Here is a 20833-nt window from a genome sequence, read left to right on the forward strand (position 1 = left end):
GTGCAGCTGGAGCCGCTGCTGGCCGGGTGGGGTGCGTGGATGGAGATGGAGAATAGACTTTTCAGAAACGTCATTGTGTTGTGCTATGCTATCCTACCTTTGGCATGTTTTTGAGACTTCCATGAAAACTCCTAGTATTTGTTAAGGCTTCTGGAGTTTAAATCTGCTTTTTTTTTTTTTTTTTTTATTGAAGCCCTGTGTGTTAAGAGGCCTTAAGGCAGGAAGAAGGCCTGGCTGTATTCAGACGACGTGATTTCTGTGACTCTCAGAGAAGGATGTAATAATCAATATTGCTTTCCTAGAATAGTCATTAGAGTCTAGAGAAATGCTCTCACATGAGAACGCTTTCATATGAAAACCCCCTCACCTTCTCTCCTAAATCCCCTTAGAAACTGTACAAGAGCAGCTGGGAAAACCAGAAGGCAAAAGGGTTTGAGCTACGTCTTGACTCCTTGACTTTCCTGGCAGCGAAAGCCAAGAGGGACCTGGCTAGTGAGGTGAGTCTGTCCCCAACTTGTAAAAGAGACTGCAGAATCCTGTGTTTTTATACCTGGGAGATTTTCTGAGTGTCTGGGCAGGTTCTTAATCTCTTTGAACCTCAGGATTCTTATCTGTAAAATGGAGATAATAGCCATAACCTTGCAATGAGATAATCACATCCGTGCCTGTCTATTTAATAACTGCTTGCCACACATTGATTTTCAGTAAGTGATGACTTACTATTTGTAGTAGTAGCAAGAGTAAGAATCCAGATTTCTCACTTTACAGATAAATGGATGCCCAGAGACATTCCATGACTTTCTAAAGATGTTGTGGTCTGTTAATGGTTAATACAGGCTCTGGTGTCAGATAGCCCTTGTATAAAATCTCACCTCTGTCATCCGTTAGCATTTTACTTCAGGAAGGTTGTTTAAGCTTTAAAAATCTCAGTTAACTTGCTGGTAAATTGGTAATTGCAAAATAATGACAAGGAAATGGAATGAATTGATGTACATGAAGTGTTGTATAGACTAATGCAATCTGTTAGGAGTCGGATGTGAGAAAAAGAGCTTGAGCCAGGATTTAAGTCAAACTCTGCTTCCTTCATCGAGAAAGTCTTGCTTCAAAAAAAGCTCAACTAAACCAAAAACAACTGGCTTGGTAATGTGGTTGGTTTACATTCTGACATAAGCCCTTTATCTTATTCTTAGTTGGTAACATTTTACAAATCAGCACTGGTCTGTGGATGCACTTCAGTTACACAGGCTTGTCCCGTGCTTGGTTATACCATGGGTTTGATAAGTGGTGGCAGATATTGATACTGTTGTTGTTGCCAGAGCTGAGAGTGGAACATGAATCTACCACTGACCGAAGCAATGATAATGTTGAAAATCATGCCCCACACTGGTGCCTTCTGACAGTTTTCACAACTTTTTCATATCTATTCTTGCTTCAGGTCCTTGTTACTCTCGACCTAGTGTTATTTTCAAACAATGTGCTACTTTTGTCCCTCATACTTCCCCAAATATATATGTACTCCAGTTATCTTTTAATTTGAGTTCCTTTCATAAGTAGCAATTGTAGTTTGGCTATTCTGTATGTTTTTCATTTCATGGCTACTTTTATTTATAACTCTGAGCTTTCTGGCAGCTGAGGTGAAAAGGGAAATAATGGGTAATAATATTTTCTTTCACTGATGAAAGAAAATATATCAGATGTTCAAAAAAGGCAAACTTTCATTTGACTCTAGGTCTAATGGGATTCTGTCCAATGGCTGGAGTCTGAAGCCTAACAATTCCTTTAGGAGAGTCTAATGTATCCCTGCTCTGTTCCTATTTAGGTGAAGTACAAGGAGGATTATGAGAGATCCAGAGGGAAGCTCATTGGGGCAAAAGGTGTACAGGGAGATTCGCAAATGAGCCACTCACTGCAAATGTCCAAGCTGCAGAGTGAACTGGAGTACAAGAAGGGATTCGAGGACACCAAATCCCAATGCCACGTCTCCCTGGACATGGTCCACCTCGTGCATGCCCGCAAAGCTCAGCATTTAGCCACAGACATAGGCTACAAGACAGCGGCACATCACTTCACAGCTTTGCCTACAGACATGAAGGTGGAATGGGCCAAGAAGGCTTATGGCTTACAGAGTGATGTAAGCTCTGTGTGAGTGTGTGCACGTGTGTGTGTATGTGTGTGTAGTGTGTGTGCTAGTGCAAGTGTTTCCCTAAGCCGTTCAATGCAACAGTTTATGCTATGGGACACCTGTTTCTGGATCCCTAAGTGGCAACACTTTACTTTGTTAGTGGTTTAACTTTTATTCAAACTAGGCTGATTTTAGATTCTGTACTAACAAACAGAAGAAATCATAGAGTTACTTTTTCCTTCTTGGAATTCTGGCCTACATATGTTTTCCAGGTTTCTTTTTATTGCCGGGGGGAAGTATCTTTGTGTCACGCCTAGCGGTGGCCTGCTAGGGGAGAGCGTTGCTGATAACTCACCCCGACTTTGGTAGTTCCCATTTTCGGAATGGGTGGGTCGCTAATCTTCAATAACCCTTTCCCCGTCCTCCTGATCCTCGCCTCCCAATTCTGCTTTCTGTCTTCAGGTGACTCTTGCACAAGAATGGGGGTGAACTGAAAAGGCAGGTCAGCTGCAGTCAGACTATTACACAGGAAGTGTGTGTGTGTGTGTATGTGTGTGTGTGTGTGTGTAGACACGCCCTTCCTGATAGAGCTGTTTCATGATAGAGGATGATATACTAGTTTTAGAGAAGTGTCCATTTAAATGACTTTCTATTAAAACTACTCATCCAATGGAAACTAAAGAAATGAGAAGAAATACGCCCTGCCCCCCCACCGAGGTGGCTAGGAAGGAATTGGCACTGTGGGAAGCCTCCGCTGTCTTGTGAGATTCCCTCAAATAGCGCCCACCTGGGTTCTGTTGTGAATTCTCATTTTCTTGTCCCCCGTGTGTCATTTTAAACAAGAAAACTGGTAATGCAGACAATGAGGACGCGCTTCTTTCCGAGTAGACTTGTCCGTAATGAGGGGCAAGTTTGGTTTGGCCCCTCCTGCACCACCCCCAGTAGTGTTGGGTGGGGCCTAAAGCCACTGTCCCAAGGGATGGCTCCAATTAAAGGGGAAATTAATTGACTTTTGGGAGCCCTACCTGTGACTGTGCAGAAATGCGTAAGACAAAAGTGGCATCTAATTTGACTCAGCTGGCACCAAGGCTGCGTCGGGAGCCGCTAATAGCCCTTTAAATGTCTGTGCACCAACAATGGCCTGCTTTTTTTTTTTTTTTTTTTCTTTCTCCTTTGTCAGAACCAATACAGGGCAGATGTGAAGTGGATGAAAGGCACGGGCTGGGTCGCCACCGGGTCATTAAATGTGGAGCAGGCGAAGAAGGCAGGAGAACTCATTAGCGAGGTGAGATTTCCTGACAGCCTGTAACAGGCCTGGCTGCATTAGGCGTCTCTGTATAAAATTAAAATAATTTCCACTCAAAAGGCAAAGAAAAAGGCAAAGCCACATGAAAGACCTCAAAACCCAGACTAGGGCTGGTAATTAGAGGGAAACCACATACGAAACACACACCAGTAGGGGCCCTGGCAAAAACAAAGTGGGTGACAAATGATATTATGAATAATAATGACAATCAAACAGAGCTCAATTGCTACCCACCAACTTACCTTTTTAATGAAGCAACACAGGAGAGATGATGAAAAGATACATTTATTGCACCCAAAAAGCCCTTTGGTGACTTTAGGCACATTTTCTTCCTCTCCCTTTCTGCCACAGAGTCAACAGTTTTTGAATATTCATGTGGTGGTCACCATGTGACATGGTTCTTTTTTGAGGGAAGGTCTCACTTCAGTTTACTTAGTTCTGCCTACTTATAGCCACCTTGACTGGAACCTACAGCATCACTGCTTGCAAAAAATGTTGTTTCTTCATATTTCATGATGATGTCATTGAGCAGCTCTTTTTGAGGTTTTCAACCTTGGCGCTATTGACATTTTGATTTTTCTTTGTTGTGGGGTTATCCTGTGCCCTGCAAGATGTTTAGCAGGACGTCCTACAAGGATGCCAGTAGTGCCCTCTGTGACAACTAAAAATGGATCAAGATATTGCTGAATGCCCCCCAGGGAGCAGAATTGTCCCTGTTGGAGCGGCACAGAACAAAGCTCCCAGGAGGCTGGACACCATCAGACTATTCACACCCGTGCTGTTTATGTTTGCTTGTTGGGTGACTTGATCAGAAGACAAGTGAGCATTTGCCTAGTTGTCTTCAGAGTAACCTGGTCTTTCTAGACTTTTCTGGGGGGGAAGGGGATCATAATGGCCATAGTCCCACAGGATGTTAGCTTTGGCAATGAGCCTCCTGGAATTTTTTTTTTTTTTTTTTTGAGGAAGAGGCTTTCTTTCTGAACCTATAGTTAAAATAGAAAGACACCCTTGTTGGTTTTTTCAAACACACCTGTCCAGCATTAGTATTTTCCTGTGGAGCATCATTCTCACTACCTGGCACACTGTAGAGTTGACTTCAAAAAGTGGCCTTATGCTGATTGGCCTGATTTTTAGGGACCCTGGTCAACACTCAAGGCTCAGAAGACCCTGGGAACTCCATGGGGATAGCATTGCTCTAATTTGTTCATTCTAGTTCAGGAGAGGCCCTCTGGGAGGATGAATGTGAAGAACTTATAGGAATAAACATTTAGGTTTGAAGATTCATGATCCCAAACTCTCGATATTGGGCTCATTCACAAAAGGAAATGAAGACTAAAGACCATATTTGCATAATTTAGACTTCAAGATGATTTCCTTCATGTGTCTAAATCTGGCAGCCAAGGGATCTTCAGGGGACCATGTATCCCACAACTGTTAGTTAGTCGCCTCATTGTGCATACTTTCTCAACAAATTTGCTTATCCTCTTTGATGGGCTTGTCGCATACTATTCCTCAAACTCTAATAAGTAAGGCAAGATACCTTTCAGCAACTTCCCCCCCCATCTCATGTCAGGCTGTCACATTTACAAGTTAGTGTTGAATTGGGCCACCTTCTTCTTCTTCTTCTTTTTTTTTTTTTTTTTTTTTTTTTTTTTTGAGACGAGTCTTGTTCTGTTAACCAAGCTGGAGTGCAGTGGAGCGATCTCAGCTCACTGCAACCTCCGCCTCCCAGGTTCAAACGATTCTCCTGCCTCAGCCTCTTGAGTAGCTGAGATTACAGGCGCCCACCACCACACCCAGCTAATTCTTATATTTTTAGTAGAGACGGGGTTTCACCATGTTGCCCAGGCTGGTCTCGAGCTCCTGATTTCAGGTGATTCACCCTCTTCAGCCTCCCAAAGTGCTGGGATTACAGGCATGAGCTACAGCGTCTGGCCTGGGCCACCTTCTTAACTTCCAGAGAGAATGCCTGGCACTGCTGAAAGAGCCACAAATTCTCACGCACACCTATGCTCCAAAGCAGAGGTCAGAAAGCCTTTTCTGTGAAGGACCAGATAGTAAACAGTTTTGGCTTTGTAGGTCATATGGCCTCTGTCACAACTAGCTGGAAAATGGCCATAGGCAACATGTAAGTGAATGAGCATGGCCATGTTCCAATAAAACTTTATTTACAGAAACAGGTGGTGAGCTCGATTTAGCTGGCTATTGATCTGTGTCATTTTAAGACAACCCAATATGCAAAAATCCAACCAGATAAAGGAGAGTGTGTTTAAGACAATTATTCTGTTTTGAAAGCATAAACTCTGTGATCTCATTAAAGTCATAATGGTTTCAGTCTCCTAGAAAGGTACTTTGATTTTTAAAAAAGAAATTAATTTAAACAGACTTTCAGAATACTTCAAAATTGGGTATCTAGGTCTTTGCCGGCATTTTGTGATTTTTTTTTTTTTTGCTTCAGTGTCTTTCAAACTGTGTGACAACTCCTTTCAATAATAGCACCCTTTTTCTTGTTACTGTAATATTTTAAAGAATTATTTCCTATGTTAACTGAACTAGGCTCTAACGTGACTGGATGGCATACACTCGCGGGCTGCTAAATGTGAGGGTTTTGACTGCGATAATGTCTGCTGGTGTTTTTTTGTGGAAGGAAAATAGAAAGCTAAATGGATAAATGTAGCTCTGAATGCTCTTTCTTGCTTAGAAGACCCAAACTAAGATATGTAAACAACGGCGACAAAGTATTTGAAGCCTATAAAAAGATTCCTTTTCTAAGTGTGTATCCTACAGTCTTTTACTAGTATAACCTAATTTGGAGATGTTTTCTTTGCACCAGGTAGAAATACTTTAATGTTAATTGACATGAGGTTATTCTTAAATTGAAACAAATATTAACCTGAAGGCACCTAGGATATAAAGATGGAGGAAGCAGAATAATAATTATGTTCACAAATTCACTCTAATCTCAAGCAACCTATGATTTTCTCTTTCAAATGGCATGAAAGAGCAGCACAAAATTCACAGCTTTGATCTTTTTCTGCTCAACAGAAGAAGTACCGTCAGCATCCAGATGCTTTGAAGTTTACCAGTATTAAAGACACTCCGGAGATGGTCCAGGCCAGAATTAGTTATACCCAAGCAGTGGATGTAAGTGATAATGTATATACATTATGACTCTAAGAGTGGGCTCTTCTTTCAACACTGCGATTGAAGCGGAGGGGTTCTTGGGTTTTCTCCTTCTGTTGTCCTAAGGATGAAGGCGCTCCCTGTCCTTTGCAGAGGCTCCCTTAGCGGGGGTGCTTCCTCATTAGGATGCAAATGGGGGTGTTACTGCACTTAGAATGCCAAGTGGGGCTCCACCACCCCACTGCCCCAAGATGCTCACCCTCCTTCCCATTTGCATGTCTCACCAATTTATTCGTGGTGAGGCCATTTTCCCTTCTCCTTTGGTCTGAAAGTGTTGTTTTCAGAACTGGGTGAAATTCTTGGTAATTGGAATCCTGACGCTGTGCTTAGAGCTCTTTAGGACCCAAGGCCAGCAATTGTTGCTCTATGAATTTCCCGGAGACTTTGAATATGATTTGGGTCTGATTTATATACATTAGACTACTTTCAAGCCATTTCCCCATACTCCTTTAGGATGTGAAACCAAGATTTCACCCTTTTCCCTCTGTGGGAAAGGTTGGCTGGGGTGCAGGGTTGCAGGGTCGGCTGGAGACTAAAGTGAACGTTGAGGTCCTGAAAAAAATCACTTTATGATGTAGATTAACCCTGTTTGGCTGATTCTACTAAGAGAAACCCATGGATCTTTGTGCAGGGCAAATCTGGCTTTTAAATACCTTTAAACCATTCAACTTTCCATGAGGAAAATTTACAAACCTTGAGGGTACAGGTTTCAAAATTCTCTTCCTTGTTTCCCAATTGAGCAAAAGATTCTGGCTCCGCTTTATTTGACAGGCATTCTGAAACAGCCTGAGTGCCTGTCAGAATCTGGGATGGGATGATTTACAAGCTTATGGATTTAGGAATTTATAACTTCTTCATAATCAGCCCATCAGAATCAAACTGATTTCTGAGAAACACAGATGGTCAAAGAAGAACTTCTGTATGAAGAAAAACAATACCTGTTTCTTCCTTACCCTAGCCAACTCTAGGGGGCACTGCTGTGATACGTAGAAACTTGGACACATCTGATAAGATTTGGGATGGAAAAGCCCTGTTTGGAAACTTTCTCTGGTGGCCGATGCCAACTGCGTGTGTCATTATTAACTACCAGGATATCCGAAGCTTGGGTCAGAGTTCTGGGAGAAAGGAGTCCTAGACCCACCCAGGAGTCACGTCTTAGGGGAAGGATATTTGAGATGGAGGAGCGGAGGAGGTTTGAGATAGGGAGGAGAAAACCTCACCTGTACAAGAGTCATCTTCTTTCTCACCTTCTGTATCTTGATGCCCTCTCATAGCTGATAGTTAATCACCAAATTATTACTAGGTGTTAAGTAAACCTCGTTTTCTCATTTGACACCCATCTTAGCAGTTTACTTTGAGTGGGGCATTCACTGAGGGGAATGCTTCAGCTTGTCATGTTCTGAGCTAGGAAGCAGAGCTTGGAAATGACATGCATGCCACCATGCTAACTGTAAAATCTGGGTGGAGGCAGGGTGCCCGAGATCATGTCTTTATGAGGAGGTGGCAGCTACTGCAGCTTGGTCTCTTGGAGCGTCACCTGGCTTGTGGCTGCGTGGAATGGGCTCTAGGTTTCATGCAAAACCTCCCTCCATCCACAGAGATTATACAGGGAACAAGGAGAAAACATAAAGCATCATTACACGCCAACTGCTGACCTCCCTGAAGTCCTGCTGGCCAAGCTGAATGCCATGAATATCAGTGAGGTGAGTCTGACCCAAGAGGCACGGGTTTTAATGACGGGAGAGCAAGGCTAGTCATGGGCAGGCACACAATGCCCTGTGCTCAGAAGCCTCCGAGCTAGTTTCATGTTCTGCCATCACCACCTTGAAATATGTGATATTTTTGAACAAGGGACTCCATATTTTCATCTGCATTGGGCCCTGCACACTACATAGCTGGTCCTGCAGAAGAGTCCTGCTCATTTGAAAGAATGATCTGGGAAAATTCTCTGCCTAGTTCAAAGAGCATTGGTTTGGAGGAGCTGGAAAGTGGGAACATCAGAATATAGCTGAGTATATCCAATGGCTATACCAAGGGAAGACTTGGGGCTTAACTCCTCCTCTCCAAAATCTGTCGGCTCCCCTGCCCACCATTTCTGTTCTTTGATAGAGACGTCTGACTTTTCTTTATCTGACATAAAGCACTACGCATATGCAATCTCGTGCCTCCTTCTTCCAATCAAATTGCTGCTTAGAAAAATCTGTGTCTGTTTGACTCTAAAGCCTTTGCTTCCCCTCCCCTCTATGCCTCAACCTGTCCCCCCTCAACCGCATCCCCTGTCCACCTCCAATGGTGGGCATGAGGCAGGATTCAACTCATGTGGGTTTAGCTAAGCCACCATGATCTCTAATTCCAACTGGCCAGGGAGGGAGGGGACCCACCACGAACCAGATTCCCAGTTTGGTAAGCCAGAGTTTAGGAAACCACCAGGTCGCTTAAAGGTCTTTCCTTGTGCACATCTTCCCGACAGACACGTTATAAGGAATCCTGGAGCAAACTTCGAGACGGTGGCTATAAACTGAGGTTGGATGCCCTTCCATTCCAAGCAGCAAAGGCTTCTGGTGAAATCATAAGTGATGTAAGAGCATTCACCCCGTTCCTGTGACAATGTTCAACACCAACCGGTTTTCACTCCTTTTGCCCCTAACCCCTGCCTTCTTTTGCCTGTGGATAATTCCCTGTCCTCTCTGAACTGACTGTGTCAGGGCAATCAGGGAATGACCAATGAGAAAGAACATATCTTGCAACAAAAACTTCCCCAGCCTGGGATACAAAGCCAAATGCTGGACTGTAAACATAGACCCTGGGCAGATGAAATGCACCCTTCACCAACGTGTTCATAAAGAGAGTCCACGTGAAGAGATGGCTAACAATGCACCCACCTTCCTCCAGCGCGGGGCCGCCCACGTGCTAATGTGTCCTGCCATTTCACAGCCGAGCCCTTTAGTCATTGGGAGTCTTGCATATGAAAGAATAGCCCTTTTGACGACTCTCGCGCATTTTCTTTTAACTCACCCAGTTACTGTCAAAAGAACAAAACATTTCACCCAATGCCCACCTCTTCCATTCTGTGTCCCTTATCCCTGAGCTGTTCCTCTCTCCCGCTCTCTTTCCCTTTAGTACAAATACAAAGAGGCATTTGAGAAAATGAAAGGACAGATGCTTGGTTCCCGGAGCTTGGAAGATGATATCAGCCTTGCACATTCAGTGTATGCGACCTCACTGCAGAGTGATGTAAGTGGGGGGAGAGGCATCAGTGGCTGTGGGCCCCCCACCTGACAATGCTCACTGCACAGCAACCTAACCTCGTTTCCCCCACCTGACAATGCTCACTGCACAGCAACCTAACCTCATTTGCCCTTCTGGACGTGGGTATTGGTTCTGTTACTAACTTGCTATGTGACATTGTTAAATCACTTGTCCCTCCAGGCTACAGCTTCCTCCTCTGTAAAAATGAGGTGCCGGACTGGTTGACCCCTTAGTTCCCTTCTGGGCTGGGCATTCTATGATTTTGACTAGTGGTCACTGGCCACTTGTCTGGATTTGACCCTGGGCTGGGTTTGGCCTCCAGGGGTGTTTCGTTTGGTCTGCAGAGTGGATTAATTGCAAATTTTTAAAAATGGAAAATTTTATATAAAAGTGTTAGGCCTCTGGCCAGAAGCTGGACCTGGATTCCTTAAGGCTACAGTTGGTTAAAGTGGCTTCCTGACCAACAGCTCCATTTAGAAGGAATCCGTGCAGTAGGCCAGGCAGCCACCCTCCTCTTCACTTCCTGCTTTACTCCTTTATGCTACCTGCCTGTCCCCTGTAGGTGTCTGAGTTTGCAATGACCCTATCATTGTTGGTTATGACCCTCTGGAGACTGGCAAATGTGTGGTAGGCGCTGTCTCCTTGCACATATGTGAGTTGGCTAACATTGGTGATGAAATCTGTATCCAGCATGTTACAGAGGGCTAAGTGCTTTTATATACAGTGTCTCAGTTAACTGTCAGACTATCTCTAGGAACTCCATCTTGTTATTCTTCCTTATTTTCTCATAGGGAAGTAGACACTCTGAGTGATTCAGTCTCTTGTCCAAGGTCAGCTAGATAGGGGCAGAGCCAAGCCGTGGAGCCAGCTCTACCTCTCATGGTCTTTCCACAACTTCACATGTTCTCTGCCATTTTGTATTCTGCCTCAGTTTCCCCATTCATAACTTTTTTTTTCCTTTCCATCCTGAGTTGCTGACCTAAGAATATGAGGTTGGATATGAATTGTCCTTGGCATTATGCTAGGAGTGAGGACAGAATGAATGGAAGTGGGGGTAGGAGGTCAGGGAGGGGTGGCCAGAGCAATGAAAGACAATGGAAGGACAAAGGAGGATGAGGAAGAGATGGTGATTCTGCATCTGATTATTTCCAGAGTGAGTTTCCCAGACCTTGAAACACAGCTCCTCCAAGGACTATAGTGGAACTTATGGTTTGGAATGGGTCTTCCCCTCCCTCTCCCAGAATGTGTGTTGGGTTTTTGGGAATGCCTATCCCTGAGGACTGACTCTCCAAGCATCTCCCCACTGTTCCTGGCTCGCATGTTGATGAGGAAAATCACTGAATGCTTTGAAGAAGCTCTTCCTTAGCTAGTGTGAGAGGAGAATCCCTCATGCCTGAACTTGAGTGGGTGATGGGAAAAAATATGGGGGGCAGGGAGCGATGCATCTTCTTGCCTCTGAAAAATAGAAAGATCTAAAATTTGAGCAAGGAAATCACTGACATTATTTACTGTTACTTGAACTTTTGTATGTTCCCCAAATGAGGGAATCATGGGCCGTCTTCATCCAGATCAATGACCTCCAGGAGCTGGGGGTAGTAAGTGTCAGGGCCTAGAGACAAGTCCTGCTTATTAGGCCAGTCTCTGCAAGAAAGGAGCATTGCCCCTGCCAAGAACTTCCCCTGGGCTTACCTCTGGACAATTGCATTGCAGTTGCCCTCCCTGATGGTCCCGTTGCAAATAGTGGCTTTGAAATAGCCGCTGTTGCTCTGTCTACCCCTCTAGGTGAATTACAAGAAAGGTTTTGAACACTCAAAGGCGCAGTTCCATCTGCCGTTGGACATGGCTGCCCTGGTGCATGCCAAGAAGGCTCAGACCCTGGCCAGCGACCAGGACTACAAACGTCCACTGCCCCAGTACACTTCCTTGGCAGAAGACCTGAGGCTGAGTTGTGCCAAGAAAGCTCACAAATTGCAGAGCGAGGTAAGGAGACCTGGCCTCTTTCTCGGGGGCCCTTCTTCTCTCAGGCCCTCGAGGCAGTGACCTCCAAGCTCCTGTTGGCTCAGTGAAATCTCTAGAAATGAGAAATCCTAAACTCAAGTCTTATTTTGAAACCCAGTCTGAGAGTTCCTGCACAGCCCTTAAGCACAGTTACGCAAATCTAATCATAACCACCATTTATTATTTTTTGCTGCACTCTAAGCATTGTTTTATGGATTATCTCACAGTCAGCCCATATCATTAGTTTATCCTTATTTTACAGAGAAATTACAGTGAAATGCAGAGAAGTTAAATATCTTGCCCAAGATCACACAGCTATAGTGAGAAAGGGAGTGCTGGGATTTGAACTTGAGGTTCGAATGACAAAGATGCCCTCAAGGTTCATGGTTGTGCATGTTTAAGATTTGCCAATGATATTGCCTCTGGCCTCAAGTCGCAGGAAGGATTCCTCTTGGTGCTTCATGCATTCCTGTGCCACCCGCCTTCTGAGGAGGGCTAAGATCTGTTGGGAGAGGCTGCTCAGAACCTGTCAGGACTGATGCACTTCAGGGAGGGGAGAGGGAAATCAGGGCCCTGGAGACCCTGGCTGGGTTCCTTTGAGGAGTCTTTGTACTCCTCTGATGTGCATTTCTCACTCCTGATGCCCGATTTCTGAAGCAGACAGGCCCAGGAGGGTCAGGAGGCATTGGAGACTTCCTCACTCCCAAGGAGAGGCAGAGTGTTCTTCCCAACCGGCATCCACATCCTGTTCTCTAGTTACCTTATTTCCCAGTTTGCTAGGTTTCCATGCTATGAAATTTGCAGGTAATGGGCCTGCTTAGGAAAGGAAAACTCCGCACAAAATCTCTTTCCTGGTTTGGCAGTGCCTGCGATCTGAGCGGCACTCAGATCTGGGTGTCTGTCGTCTGTTTGGATTTTACGCCTGTGTACAGCATTTACTGAATGACATAAACTGTCAGGAAACTCAGAGCAGCTGTAGGAACAAGGGAGCTGCCACGCTTATCTCGGGGGCCCGTTTGTCACTTGAGCGGAGCCCCCGCTTGCCCAGCCTCTGGTTGTGATAGCGATTGGAAGGCAGCACGCCCAGGGGGCACTTCACTGGCTGAAGGGGAGTGAATTTGGGGACTCTTTAAACTGTCAGCCCAAATCACTCAGGTACACACACTGGCCCCCACCCACAGGAACTCAGGCAGGCCTTTGCCAGATTCTTTTGGATTTATTTATTAGTTCTTTCTTAACCCATAATTAATTAATGCCACCCACTGCTGCTGGATTTTGTTTTAGAAGACCTGTTAGACCATTTCCACATTTGCCCCAAGACAACTGACTTTCTAACCACAATCCACTTCAGTGTTTATTTTTTGATAGCCCACATTAAAATAAAAATCTGTCTTGCTTCCCTGGAACAGCTACACTGAGACAAGTGACAGCAGAATTATTTTCTTCTGACCTACATTGCTTCCCCCCAGTGAGCATTTACCAAGAAGCGTTTGTGTGTTGGCTGAGTTTAATGTATCCGGAGGGATGGGTTCAACCTTGAGTTCTAATTATGACACTGTCAGATGCTGTGTCCTGAGACCTCTGGTTTTGCTTTGCTTCCTTGTTCTGAGAGCTTGGCTTTTCTGATTCTTTGTATTTATTACTCCTTCTAGAATTTGTACCGGTCGGACCTGAACTTTATGCGAGGCGTTGCCTGTGTCATTCCAGGCACGTTAGAGATTGAAGGGAGGAAGAAAGCATCGGAACTCATCAGTGAGGTAACTGTGGATGCTGGTGTTGAGTGTCCAGGGCATATTTCCACAGCAGAGGACAATCAGTCTTTCCTTCCTTCCTTCCTTCCTTCCTTCCTTCCTTCCTTCCTTCCTTCCTTCCTTCCTTCCTTCCTTCCTTCCTTCCTTCTCTCTCTCTCTCTCTCTCTCTCTCTTTCTTTCTTTCTTTCTTTCTTTCTTTCTTTCTCTCTCTCTCTTTCTCTCTCTCTCTCTCTCTCTCTCTCTCTCTCTCTCTCTCTCTCTTTCTTTCTTTCTTTCTCTCTCTCTCTTTTTCTCTCTCTCTCTTTCTTTTCTTTTTTTTTTTATTTCTCTTTCTTTTTTTTCTTTCTTTCTTTCTTTCTTTCTTTCTTTCTTTCTCTTTCTTTGAGATGGAGTCTCGCTCTGTCACCCAGGCTGGAGTACAGTGGCATGATCTCAGCTCACTGCAACCTCCGTCTCCTGGGTTCAAGCGATTCTCCTGCCTCAGCCTCCTTGGTAGCTGAGATTACAGGTGAGTGCCACCATGCCTGGCTAATTTTTATATTTTTAGTATAGACGGGGTTTCACCATGTTAGCCAGGCTGGTCTCGAACTCCAGACCTCAAGTGATCCGCCCAATGTGGCCTCCCAAAGTTTTGGGATTACAGGCGTAAGTCACTGCGCCCAGCCAATCAGTTTATTTCTTACCACTAAAGCCAGTTGGATGTTAAACTTTTAGCAGCAGTGACTCACTGCCTAACCCCTGGGCTGGCCTTTTTTTTTTTTTTCTTACTGGATTCTCCCTTCAGACTGCATGCCATTTAAGACAGCTTTGAGGATATGGAGTCGGTTCCTCTATTAACATATAAGGATTATTCACTGGCCCACGAGATATTCTTTCCCTGTGTCCCTTTGAAGAGTGGCCCTGTGGTACAGTGCAAACAAAGCAGGCTTTGAAGACCAACAGAGGGAGATTGACATTCCAGGCCAGCACTGATTTGCTGTGTGACCTCAAGCCAGTGACCTACTCCTCTCTGAGCCTCCACTTCTTAATTAGTCTAATGGGTATACTCAGACCCCTCTCTTTTAATTTTTGTGAGGATTAGCACTAATCTAAGCAGTATGCTTTTCTGGCAGCTGTATATGAAATGGCTACTATAAGCTTGAAATGGTGATAATTTCTTGTTAAAAATACAGAAGTCTTAGAATTCTAAGCTTTCTGATTTCCTGGGGAATCTTGCTCACCCCTGGGAGGGTGACGGGACTTTTATTCATGGTAGATGCAGGGACAAGAGGGGATAATGGACGGTACTGGAAGTAAAAGGTGTTTGGCAGTCAGCCTGAGTGCTCAGATAAGCTTATGTTTTGCATACTAGGGAAGTTTAGATTTAACCTCATGCTTTGCTTTTCCAGTGAAATCTCTAAAGCAAGTGGTCTCTGTACCTCATGGTGCATCAGAACCTTAAAAACCTTAAGAAATGAGGAGACCTGGGCCCCACTGACTAATTTACTGAATCCCAGTCTCTCAGGGTGGGGTGTAGGCACATCTATTTTTAAATTTTATTTATTTATTTATTTATTTTAGTTAATTAATTAATTAATTAATTAATTAATTTAAAGACAGCCTCACTCTTATCACCCAGGCTGGAGTACAATGGTGCGATCTCAGCCCACTGAAACCTCCGCCTCCCAGGTTCAAGTAATTCTCATGCCTCAGCCTCCCAAGGAACTGGAATTACAGATGTGCACCACCATGCCCAGCTAACTTTTGTATTTTTTAGTAGAGACAGGGTTTCGCCATGTTGGCCAAGATGGTCTCGAACTCCTGACCTTAGGGGATCCTACCGCCTTGGCCTCCTAAAGTGCTGGGATTACAGGCATGAGCCGCTACACCCGGCATGTCTGTTTTTTTTAAGCTGCAGTTTGTGGTATGCCATCAAGGCGGAGGAGCACTGGGTCTCTGTCCAGCAAAGATCTGGAACAAACCACAAATTTAAATAGTCAGGTTCACATTCATGGCAAAGGATTAAATCTCCCTTTCCCATTTAGAAGGGTCCGATTCAGTCCATCCTGTCCTCCTCTCTGCTTCCTCATCCCAGTGAGTTTTGCGGTCACAAAGGCAGGTGACAACCTGGATTCTGGAGTGATAGACTTGCAACCTTTGCAAAATGAGGCTTTATGGCTAATACTTAAAGAACTGGTTCTGCTTCTGGTTTTTATCCCTTACGGAGTCTTCTTCTTCCTTTCTTGTGTGTGAATTCAGAGTAAATATCGGCAGCATCCCCACTCATTCAAGTACACAGCTGTGACAGACACTCCCAACCTCCTTCATGCGAAGTTCAGCAACCAGATAACGAATGAGGTAAAATCTCCCGATGGCTTTGGAATGGTCTTTTAAAAAACTGCTAGATTGTTAAAAACACATGTGAATGTGTGTGGGGTGAGAAAGAGCATGGGTGTTTATGTTGAGGTTTGGAAAGAAAAGAATGTCATTATATGGAGCCTAAACATTTTCCAGAGGAAATGAAAGCCCAGTTGGGAATCTGGGATCATCTGTAGTCTCACTTTCCAAGTGCAATCCCAGACCAGCTACATTAGCATTGCCTGGGAGCATACTGGCAAGGCACAACCTCAGATCTACTGACTCCACATGGTCATTTGACAGGATCATAAGATGATTCTTTGGCACATGAAGGTCTGAGAAGTACTGGTCTATAATTCATTTGTTCTGTCTAGGCAAATATTGGTTAACCAATTTTACATTGTCAATCTGATGTGGGAGGATTTGTGGTTATCCAAGGACAGTTATATTGTAAGATGTTTGTCAGGCTTCTCAATTCTCTACCTTCTCCTCTTCTCACTCACCATTTACCCAATTTACACTTTCATGTATCCAGCAGAGGGTAGGTGCAAAGGAAGGAATCTCATTCCGTAAAATTATCATTCCAGCCTCATTGATTCTACTTATTCGTAGTGGCTCTCTTACAGGTTCGAAATAGGTGAGCTTGGCAGAGAATTACATTTTGAACCACCTTTAGGTTTTAGGATTCTCCTTCTGACTCTATCTTTAGTTTTTAAGATTCTCCTTCTGACTCTAACTTCTAGAAGTCAGCTGAGATTTGGTTATTTACACTATTAGTTCCTACTTACTCCAGCTGAAAAGTAAGAAATGGCAGCTTGGGATAAGGGATGGAATTCATGATCTTTTAGAGTGGTAGTATCCCTTTTAAATTCCTATTTAATCTTTTCTGCCTACTTTATGAGCTTTGTGCTGTGGGATAACAATGCCTTCTCTCCTGGCCTCTGACCTTAGCAAACTCGGCAACCATAGACTGATTTCTTTTACTTTTCTTTTTTTTTTGAGACGGAGTTTCGCTCTTTCACCCAGGATGGAGTGCAGTGGTGGTATCTCGGCTTGCTGCAACCTCTGCCTTCCGGGTTCAAGCGATTTTCCTGCCTCAGCCTCCTGAGTAGCTGGGATTACAGGCTTCTGCCACCATGCCTGGCTAATTTTTGTTTGTTTGTTTGTTTGTTTGAGACAGAGTCTCGCTCTGTCGCCCAGGTTGGAGTGCAGTGGCGCGATCTCGGCTCACTGGAACCTCTGCCTCTTGGGTTCAAGCAATTTTCCTGCCTCAGACTCCCAAGTAGCTGGGATTACAGATGTCTGCCACCACGTCAAGCTAATTTTGTGTTTTAGTACAGATGGGGTTTCTCCATCTTGGTCAGGCTGGTCTCAAACTCCCGAACTCAGGTGATCCGTCCACCTCGGTCTCCCAAAGTGCTGGGATTACAGGCATGAGCCACTGCGCCTGGCCCTAAGTTTTGTATTTTTAGTAGAGACAAGGTTTCACCATGTTGGCCAGGCTGGTCTTGAACTCCTGACCTCATGATCCACCAGCCTCAGCCACCCAAAGTACTGAGATTATAGGCATCAGACACCATGCCTGGCTCATAGACCCATTTCTAATCACAAGAATGGATGTTTTTGTACAAGATGAGGCCATCCAGAGCAGCATTGGTGTGATTCACCAGCGGAAAGGATCCTGGGGCTTTAGTAAAGGGTATATGCAAGGGTTTGGAGACGTCCCTTCCACCTCCCTTCTCCTAAATTTCCCAGGTCTTTGTATGACCTTTATGTTATGTCCTCAAGGACAAAGTCTACAATATAAAGAACCTCGGGAGTATTCTTAAATTTATTTTTCTTTCATTGGCCTATTATTCAGCAAAGCACATTGCCATTCCTTACATATTCCTTTTACATCACTCGACTTGACTCATGAAAGATTGTCTTTATTGAAATAAACATCTTCCCCAAGACTGGAGATGTATCCATGACACAGTGAATGTTTTTTTGCTATTGTGTTTCCTCAACTGCCATTGAAGGACTTCCAGCACTGCAGAAATGCACAGCACTTATCTCTTGCATTATTATTGTTGTTGTTGTTATTATTATTATTATTATTGCCCAGCGCCTGTATAAAGCAGCTGGAGAGGATGCAAGACACCAGTATACAATGACCCTGGGTCTGCCCGAGTTCATCCGAGCAAAAACGAATGCAGCCAACCTGAGTGACGTAAGCCATTTTGTTGCTTAAGTTCAAGCATGCTCCAAAGTCATGTATGTCTACATCTGTAAAGTGACCCAACACTGACCTTTCTGGCCTTCACAGAAGCTTTTTAAAATGTGTAGCTTAGATGCCCATGTTAAATATACCTTCTCACAAATGTGAGTCCGTGAGTGTACCCAGGGTGTGTACTAATGAGATTTGCTGCACAAAACAGAAATAGATTCTGGAACACCGTGCTATAAATGAAAGGGGTGACCTTTGCTCATTGATTCATGTAATTTTTTAAAAAAGATTTACATGTGTTCCCACTTTAGGCAAAATACAAAGAGTCTTGGCATAATCTTCGTGCTCAAGGCTACAAGCTGACAATAGAAGCACTCCCCTTCCAGGCTGCCCGGGCCTCTGGAGATATAGCCAGTGATGTGAGTTGAATGATATGACCTTCCATCTTGCCTAATTTCTGTTAACTTCGTGTAAAACAATGTCTACGGCTGATTTTCCTGAATTAAAGCAAATCTATAACCATGCGAGACAGGATGTCACCTGCAGAATATATTAGTTATGAATGAGATTCTTTGACTGAGGGGGAAAAGAAAGGCTCCGTTAATCAGAAGCTAAATTCAGGCAAAGGTCTCTAGCAGGAAGGATATGATGATTTATTTCTAATTGCAACGTCTAGGCTATGATCCCCTTGTAATGCACGAACTGCCTATCTTCTAACTCCACCCAGATTTAGAACGAGAACTCTCGATAGAAATTGCAATACAGCCGGAACACATCTCCCTCTTGGCTCTCTGTAGTTTCACGCATTGGTGTTAGGATTTGATGGCTGTGTTTCAGCCACTCTGTTGATAACATCCATAGCTTTGGGACATGAAGGTGACTTTCTCTTTCCCACAAACAAATCATAGAAAAATGTGGACTTCAAATAAATGGATCCTGTCTTTTGGGTTTAATGTTTTGCCAAGTGCAAATGGATAAAGCACAAGTTTCTCTTTCACCCTTTTTGATAAATTCCTTTTGGCCATAGGACATGTAAGGGGAGTGAAGCCCTTCCTTTGGTTCTGAGGATCTGATTTTAATTAGATAGGAAGAATGGAGCGATGTTTTAATTGTCCATCCCCCAGGGAGGAAGGCACGCTCTCAGGCCAACCCCACTGTGGTTTTTCTTATAATCATCACCTCCTAGTGTAAGAACAAGTGATTTTTCTAGAGTCTGCAATGAAAATGCACAGATAGAATTTGACCGGCCGGCCCTTTCTTGCAGTTTCTCTACAGACATGACTTTGTGAAGGAGCGAGGGAAACTCATAGGGCCCCAGAGTGTAAGTGACGACCCCCGAATCCAGCACTGCCAGCGCATGGGCCAGCTGCAGAGCGAGCTTCAGTACAGGAGGGGGGCGACCAGCAGCCAAGCCCAGTTCCATCTGCCCATGGACATGGTGCACCTGGTCCACGCCAGGAAGGCCCAGGCTCTGGCCAGCAACCACGACTACAGGACCTGGTGTCACGAGTTCACAGCACTGCCCGAGGACCTGAAGATGGCCTGGGCCAAGAAAGCCCACGCCCTGCAGAGTGAGGTAGGGGTGGCCTTGTGAAATGCAAACCAGCCCCTGGCCTTTCTCCTTCCACCAAACCTGGGTGTCAATCTTTGCTTCTTCCTTAGACTTTTGGGTTCTCCTGCCCCTGTCTGCCTTCCCCAAACAACGATTTGCTGGGTCTATGTCATTTAGGTTGGAATCATTTGTTGACTCATTCAACAACTCTTTATTGAGGGCCAGGCACGGTGGCTCATGCCTGTAATCCCAACACTTTGGGAGGCCGAGCCAGGTGGATCATGAGGTCAGGAGTTCGAGACTAGCCTGATCAACATGGTGAAACCCTATCTCTATTAAAAATACAAAAATTAGCCAGGCATGGTGGCATGAGCCTGTAATCCCAGCTACTTGGGAGGCTGAGGCAGGAGAATCACTTGAACCTGGGAGGCAGAGGTTGCTGTGAGCCGAGATCGTGCCACTGCACTCCAGCCTGGGTGACAGAGCAAGACTTCATCTCAGAAAAAAAAAAATCTTTATTGAGCACATTCTGTATACCAGCCACCATTCTAAGCCCTGAGAGTGCAGCAGTTAGCAAAAGAGTCAAAACATTCCTGTGCTCATGAAACTCCTGTCATGCTAGAGTGAGATAGGCCATGGTAAATGCATGAAATATGTAATATGTCAATGGTTATACATGATATGGAGACATACAGAGCAGGGAAGTGGGGCAGGAGGCGTGTGTGTGTTTGTGTGTGGACATGTGTACGCATGTGCCATTTAAAATAGGGCATTAGGGTAGCTCTCATTGAAAAGCTGATATTTGAGCAAAAGCCTTAAGGAAAAGATAGAAGGGGATAGGGAACTCCAGGCAAACTGAATAGCAAGTTCAAAGGCCAAGGACTTGAGTAGGAGCAGCCTTGGCCTGTTTGAGGCTGAAGTGAAGGAGCAGCCTTGGCGTGTTTGAAGCCAAGTGAGTGGGGACGGAGTCACAGGGTCTGAGCAGGGCCTGGGCTCTGCGGAGCAAGGATGATATGGTAAGACTGTAACCACTGCCGACTCTCACTGACTGTTTGCCTTTGCTTTTAAACTTGCAAAAGCAGTCTGACGTGGGGAGAGCTGTTACTCCTGTTTTAGGGATGAGGTC

General features: G+C 44.7%; 1 protein-coding gene across 2 annotated transcripts in view; it reads left to right on the forward strand.

Moving 5' to 3' along the window:
- NRAP (nebulin related anchoring protein) overlaps window positions 1-20833 on the forward strand; it is a 76443-nt gene that overhangs the window by 40877 nt on the left and 14733 nt on the right. For both annotated transcript variants that reach the window (XM_017892500.1, XM_017892501.1), the window contains 13 exons: window positions 390-497; window positions 1820-2131; window positions 3303-3407; window positions 6474-6572; window positions 8210-8314; window positions 9082-9189; window positions 9732-9845; window positions 11643-11840; window positions 13511-13615; window positions 15848-15946; window positions 18054-18158; window positions 18467-18574; window positions 19420-19731. In XM_017892500.1, the coding sequence (XP_017747989.1) occupies window positions 390-497; window positions 1820-2131; window positions 3303-3407; window positions 6474-6572; window positions 8210-8314; window positions 9082-9189; window positions 9732-9845; window positions 11643-11840; window positions 13511-13615; window positions 15848-15946; window positions 18054-18158; window positions 18467-18574; window positions 19420-19731 (1878 nt within the window). The remainder of the gene's footprint in view (window positions 1-389; window positions 498-1819; window positions 2132-3302; window positions 3408-6473; window positions 6573-8209; window positions 8315-9081; window positions 9190-9731; window positions 9846-11642; window positions 11841-13510; window positions 13616-15847; window positions 15947-18053; window positions 18159-18466; window positions 18575-19419; window positions 19732-20833) is intronic.

This window comes from Rhinopithecus bieti, unplaced genomic scaffold, assembly GCF_001698545.2.
Source record: "Rhinopithecus bieti isolate Rb0 unplaced genomic scaffold, ASM169854v2 scaffold_21201, whole genome shotgun sequence".
In the NCBI taxonomy this organism is placed as follows: Eukaryota; Metazoa; Chordata; class Mammalia; order Primates; family Cercopithecidae; genus Rhinopithecus; species Rhinopithecus bieti.